The sequence below is a fragment of the Mirounga angustirostris genome, unplaced genomic scaffold (assembly GCF_029215605.1).
Source record: "Mirounga angustirostris isolate CCGP_5_RB_7025 unplaced genomic scaffold, mMirAng1.0.hap1 SCAF_6, whole genome shotgun sequence".
In the NCBI taxonomy this organism is placed as follows: Eukaryota; Metazoa; Chordata; class Mammalia; order Carnivora; family Phocidae; genus Mirounga; species Mirounga angustirostris.
This window is the reverse complement of record NW_026991714.1, coordinates 66,637,725-66,644,207: the sequence shown is the minus strand read 5'-3', so window position 1 is coordinate 66,644,207 and position 6,483 is coordinate 66,637,725. Positions and strand designations below refer to the sequence as shown.

General features: G+C 44.3%; 1 protein-coding gene across 3 annotated transcripts in view; it reads right to left on the bottom strand.

Annotated features, from left to right (window-relative positions):
- Positions 1-2,073: 2,073 nt before the first annotated feature.
- The window catches only part of LIN9 (lin-9 DREAM MuvB core complex component), a 70,822-nt gene continuing 66,412 nt past the window's right edge, over positions 2,074-6,483 (bottom strand). For all 3 annotated transcript variants that reach the window (XM_045877626.2, XM_064594461.1, XM_054508117.2), the window contains 3 exons: positions 4,286-4,465; positions 4,034-4,131; positions 2,074-3,553 (listed from right to left, as the gene is read on the bottom strand). In XM_045877626.2, coding sequence (XP_045733582.1) covers positions 3,448-3,553; positions 4,034-4,131; positions 4,286-4,465 — 384 coding nt within the window. In that variant the 3' untranslated portion in view covers positions 2,074-3,447. The remainder of the gene's footprint in view (positions 3,554-4,033; positions 4,132-4,285; positions 4,466-6,483) is intronic.

The window sequence follows — 6,483 nt, the reverse complement described above, 5'->3', positions numbered from 1 at the left end:
CCTCATTTTCCCAGAGGTGTTATTCAAGTGACTTGCAGGTTTCAGCGTAGCAAATGCATTGCGAGAAGCAGCGGGAGACAGTTCGGGCTTTAGTGGCAGACCTGGCTACCGAACCCTTGAAAATGGTCTGAAACCAAACACAAGATGGTAAACGTTAGCTGCGGTTATTGAAGTGCTTGCGCATGCCCCGCATCCTGCTCCGCAGTCCCTTTGCATTTGGACAGGTGACCCGGACAGGTGCGAGACTACAGACATTCACACCCACAAGACTGAAAACCTGACACTCGGAACTTAGAGTCCACTAAGGGTCACACGTAGAGGTAAATCTTGCAAAGAGCTTATTAATTAATTGGATTATTGCCCTTACATTGTGTTTTCCCTAGCGAATACCTACAAAATCTATAAACATTTAAATCTTGTTATTTTTAATTTTTAAAAAAATTGTGGGACCCTCCAAGAACATTAGTCTGCACCTCCCTTGAACTCTCAAGGGACGTAACTGCTAAATGTGTTACAGGCACTGTGTGTTTAATCCTTACCATGCCGTATAAGGCAGGGGCTATTACTGTTCTAAAGAACAAGAAACTTTATGGTTCAGATCAGAAGTGACTCAAACCTGGGACTCCGTCCACCCATCTCTCCACCAGCAAATCATGCCTCCTGTATTGGCCTGGCCTTTTTAGTCAGGACCAGGACGAGTGATAATGCTTAAAGGCAACCCCCCAAAGCAGAATTTCTGCATCCAAGGGAGTAGTCTCATCTTGCAAAGCAATCATCATGGAAAACCCCATGCTGGTTCTAGTGACACTGATGTTGGTTTGAGCTCTTTTGAAACTTTTGTTTGCTCACTGCACAAACATTTGCTGCCTATGAACAGGTACTCTATCAGGGCCTGGAGATAAAATGGTGAGCCAAGCCAGGAGTAGAGAGGCCAGCAGGCAGACCCAAGAAGAAATGTAAAATTGCAAATGTGGTACGCACTGCATACAGAGATACAGGAGGACCTGGAGACGGTGTGTTGTGGTCAAGGAAAGCTTAGCTGAGAAACTGACGTGTAGGATGGTCAGGAGTCACCAAGGTGAGGAGAGGGAAGTGCACGTGCAAAGGCCCCGTGGCGGAAGAAGCAGGACGGAGAAATTGAGGATGTCAGACCATACGTTGCTGTCTGGGTCTTGTGGAAGCGTTCTGAGTTTGTTCTGAGAGCCCTAAGGCCTTAGATGGAGAGAACATGACCTATTCTGCAGTTTAAGACTATCACTGCCCGAATGTCGCAGTTGAGGGGGCAGAGTGGACACTGCAGAGAAGGTAGGGATGACCGAAGACTTCCGGACTGGCGGGGATGGCGGCCGGGCCGAGCGAGAGAGGTGGTAATGACACAGGCTCAGAAAGTGCCTGAATTTAAGAGAAAGAATTGAACAGGCAAATCTTTTGGTAGATTCTCAATGGTGGAAGCGAATCTGGTTTTGGGGGACTCAGCGAAAGTCTTTCAGAACCAAACCTACACAGCATGTAGCATTGATGGCTCTTTAGAACTTGCAAAATGTGCTGGGCCGTGGCAGCATGGTGACCCAGGTGCCCCTAGGCGGACTGTATTAAAACCAACCTCTCACTGGGTCTACAGTAAGCCAAGAACTGGTTAAGTGTTTTTTCACTGTGATTTGTACAGATGGAAAAACCCCCTCCCTTAAAGTCAGATTGGATGATATCGTAATTCAAGATGACTTGGTGATTAATCTCTATTGTTTCCCCTAAAAATATCAATCAGTGGAAGGGACATGTGGGTGGCTCAGTTGGTTGAGCATCTGCCTTCGGCTCAGGTCGTGATCCCGGGGTCCTGGGATTGAGCCCCGCATCAGGCTCCCTGCCCGGCGAGGAGCCTGCTCCTGCCTCTCCTCTCCACCCCGTGCTCCTGCTCTCTCGCTCACACACGCTCTCTCTCTAATAAATAAAATCTTAAAATATACATATATTCATATGTATATATAAAATACAGTGGAAATTACAGTTCCTTAAAACTTTTCAAACAAGGAATACTTATCAAGTGTATTAATTAAATGAGAATGGTAGGCAGTATTACTTTTCATAGATCAATTTATTTAGAATTACAAATATTAAGAATAGAGGATTTATGCATTTCTTAATTAACGTTAACAGTTTAGCTAAATATAAACTCTGCACTAAAGTTCTGCAGTGGCACAAGACCAACAAAGAATATGGAAGCATTTTTAAACTATACAAAAATTTCAAATGGAAAATAATCTCATTTTAGTTTTATAATACATTAACATATAAAAAGTCCCATTTTATGAGACATCTAAAAGAATCAAAGCCACTTCTACAGCTATATCTTAAACTCCAAATCTGAAAACAATTTTATTATATTTTGACTTTATAATATTCTATATTAAAACAGAAAATTCCAAATACACACTTTTTACAAGATTAACATTTTAGGCAGGGTTTTTCCTTTAAAAAACCAAAAAACAACAAAAAAACCCCACAACCAAATACAAACCTTTTTTTCTGCATTTCACAGCACTGGTTATTTTATTTGTTTTCCTTATAAAATCTTTTGACTTTATAAATTGTATACGGTTGGATTTTAACCAGTCATCTGGTTCAAAAGTTGTGCAAATAAACAAAATATGAAAATAGTGTGTTATCAGTCTTTTTAAATAAGTCTCCTAACAATAGCACTTTTTGTCCTGAATTGACGGGAAAAGTCATGCCAAATCCACTTGCTGAAATGTAGCATTTTGCAAGTAATTTATTTTTTTCCTGCTCCTTCATTTTCTTTCAACAGACAAACAACAAAGGTTTCTTTTATAAATTATGATAAATTAAAATAGTTATTATTATAAAATGATCTCTCGAGCCGTGTCACACTGCAAGTATCCGTCCCGCATACTTGTCAAGTCCGCATCTCCCATTGCTATTCCAGAGGCTTCCTGCACACGTGCCTGCCCATTTCTCGAGGGTGCTCTCTTCCAGAGACTGGCAGGGTGAGGAGCTAACGGAGCCTGCGCCGCAGTCCTCTGGACGGAGTTCTGGACTGCCCCCGGCAGCGCAAGGAGCCCGTGTCTGCGCATGCCCCCCCCCCCCCCCACGCAGCTGTCTGCGCGTGCTGGGCTGAATTCATGCACGTTCAAAAAAGGGTCAGCATACTCTTCCGTGAAAGCCTATTACGTTCAGTTTCAGTTTTAAAATACTTGCTTATAAACATGTAACATAAGCGATGCTACTGCAGCTGAATAATAAAAAGAAAAATAAATAGAATGCTGGTCAGCAATGCTGGTTTACGAAGCAGTATAGTATATTAAAACGCCCTAGTTGGAGATTTACATTTCCCTTGCTTTCCAGCGCTTGGGTTATCTGGTTATCTGGTGCTGGGAGCCTCGGTGCAGGGAGCGCCATGTCCTGTGCAGCGCGAACAGTGGAGGCTCCTCCTCAGTCCCTGTTGGTGTCGTTGGCTGCGAAGGCGTGCAGGTTTCCCATCTGGCTCAGGCCACTCTGAATGTGTGCAACGTGGATTTCTACGTTATTCTGAAAGCAACTGAAGAAGAAACACGGTTCACTCCCTTATTTCGCGACGTTAGGAAAATACTTGTTAACAAAGGAAGAGCCGAATTTTAGTCCAAAAAGCAGCGAAGATAATGACCCGAGGAAGGACTAAAGCCCCCATCACACCAGCTACCCCCCGGCTGCAGCCGTGACGGGAAGGGCTGCTGGAGGGGGCAAAGGAGCCGCGGGGGTGCGGGCAAGGGTGAGAGTGTCTCTCTGGGGAAACTACTCAGTGGAGCCCCCACACCAACCCAAACCCAAATACCGTAGGTCTTCGGATTCCTTTACATAAACCAAATCCATGTGAACTTTCTATTCTGTCAATAGACGGGATATAACTGAAAAGTCCTTTTGGAATTTATTTACAGGGTAAAAATTATAGGAATGCTTCACAAATATGCATAATTCTTAAAACTTTACTGGAAATCCCCATGAACTTAGAAAAATGATTAGAGTCCACCTAACGAATTACCTGATATTAGAAGCATCTATTGTACTCTTGATATCATTTAATGAATCTGTAAGTGATTTGAACTCAAAGGAATTCAGGTCTCCTCCTTCTGCCAGACACTAAAGGAAAAAATATTTCAAATTTTAATTGAATTATAGTTCAAATACAGATACAAAATACCTGATATAATCTGTGTATTATAATAATTTATCAACAAATTAGTGCAGTTTGTGTAGGTATCAAAATGAAGAGAATGTTTTCTTGGAGATGTACCTTAATTTGTAATAAAATAGCGGTGAGCCTGGAGATTAAGTCTGTGAGATTTTCGTTCTCAACACAGGGCTGTCCAGTGGAGGAGTTGGCGTGCCGGACAATCTCCTGGGCTTCCTCCTCACACCTCCGTCTCATATCCGTGGGCTGGTCCGCAGGCTGCAGGCCCTGGTCTGGAGCGAGCTGGAAACAGAGGATTCCAACATGAGATGGACGGTCACCAGGCCAGACGATGTCTGTGTGTTCGTGCCCTGTCTTCAGATGTGGGTGTTTCCAAAACTAGCCTTTATAACGAAAATGGGCCTCACACCAGAAGAAATGTTTCTTCTTGGTTTTCTTTTCTTGATTTTATATTTTTGGCAACTTTTAATTTTGATATAATTTCAAACTGCTAAAAAGGAATAGAAAAAATACTCCTAAAAACCTTTTACCCAGATTCAGTTTCTTGTTTATTCCGTGTGGCAACATTTGATCTCTCTCTGTATAACAGATGTAATGTTTTCCCCTTAATTATTTGACAATAAGCTGCAAACACTGTGCCTCTTTCCCCCTAAACACTCTAGTCTGCATTTCCGAAGTACATTCCCACAGGGCAACTGTCACAACTGGGAAATTTCCCACCGACAGGAGACCATATTCTTCTAAAAGGGCATGTGCACAGTCCATCAACCATCCCAACACGTAAGTCCCCCCCACGCCCCACCCCCCGCCAGAGACATCTGGTTGTCATGTCTCTGTAGATTCTTTTATTCTGGAACAGTTCCTCTTTCATGAAATATCATGATATTTTGGAAGAGTACCAGCCAATTATTTTGTCTACTGTCCTTCAACATGGGTTTGTCTGTTTCCTCGTGATTAGACTGAAGTCATGCATTTTGGGGAGGAATACAAGAGTGATGCTGAGTTCTTGCTCAGGGCATCTCGGTCAGGAGGCCTCTGATGCCAATCTGTCCCATTACTGGTTGCGGTATCTCTGATCACTCGGTTAAGGGAGTCAGGTGTCGCCCAGATTTCCCCACAGGACGGGATTTTCCCCTTTGGAACGAGTAAGAATTTGTGAAGAGAGATTTGGAGGCTCCTCGTCCTCACCCTTTGACCCTCAAGTTTTACTGAGCACCCTGCCTTTACCAGTTCCTGCGGTGATGGCTGCCAGGCGCCATTCCTCTCACTCTACCATTCCTCCTACAGTTGCTAGCTGGCATTTTACTCTAAGAACTTTCCCTTAAGGGCACCTGGGTGGCTCAGTTGGTTAAGTGACTGCCTTCGGCTCAGGTCATGATCCTGGAGTCCCTGGATCGAGTCCCGCATCGGGCTCCCTGCTCAGCAGGGAGTCTGCTTCTCCCTCTGACCCTCCCCCTTCTCATGCTCTCTCTCTCAAATAAATAAATAAAATCTTTTTTTTTTTAAAAAAAAGAACTTTCCCTTAAAAATTAATTGGTTAGGGGTGCCTGGGTGGCTCAGTTGTTAAGCATCTGCCTTCGGCTCAGGTCATGATCCCAGGGTCCTGGGATCGAGCCCCGCATCAGGCTCCCTGCTCTGCAGGGAGTCTGCTTCTCCCTCTCCCACTCCCCCTGCTTGTGTTCCCTCTCTCGCTGTCTCTCTCTCTGTCAAATAAATAAATAAAATCTTTAAAAAAAAATTAATTGGTTAAGTGGTTAATATTAGTATGAACTCATGGATTCTTACTTTACTCAAAGGGTTCTAATCTCTGAGTGTAGTCACTTATGCTGACGCCCAAACTGCCCCAGATCTAGTCAGTGGGGATAGTGTCCAGCCGGTCCTGTTGGACACGCTCCCATAAGCTGGGGGGCACAGTGAGATGGTCCAGCCTCTGGAATCAAGTCTCTTTTTCAAGGAGCCCTGCTTCCTTTTATTGGAGAGCAGCATTTGGAAACCATGATCGAGTGCTGGGCGTGCTCAGTGCCGTCAGGTGTGTGCTTCTGGGCTCTCTCAGCGTGTGCGTGCACCCGCGCGCACACACACCCACGTAGCTACGTCATAAAAACAAAATGAATCACGAAATCAGACCAATTCTCCCTATTCTAACCCAACACCACAGGGTTTGTTGTAGTCTCCCATCTTCATAACTGCCTTCTTCAGAGGTGAGAGGGCAGGCCTCCCCGATCTGCGATATACTTAAGTTACTCATGTGCTCCATCCTAGAATGCAGAGTTTCAGAACTGCGAATCCATACCACCAGG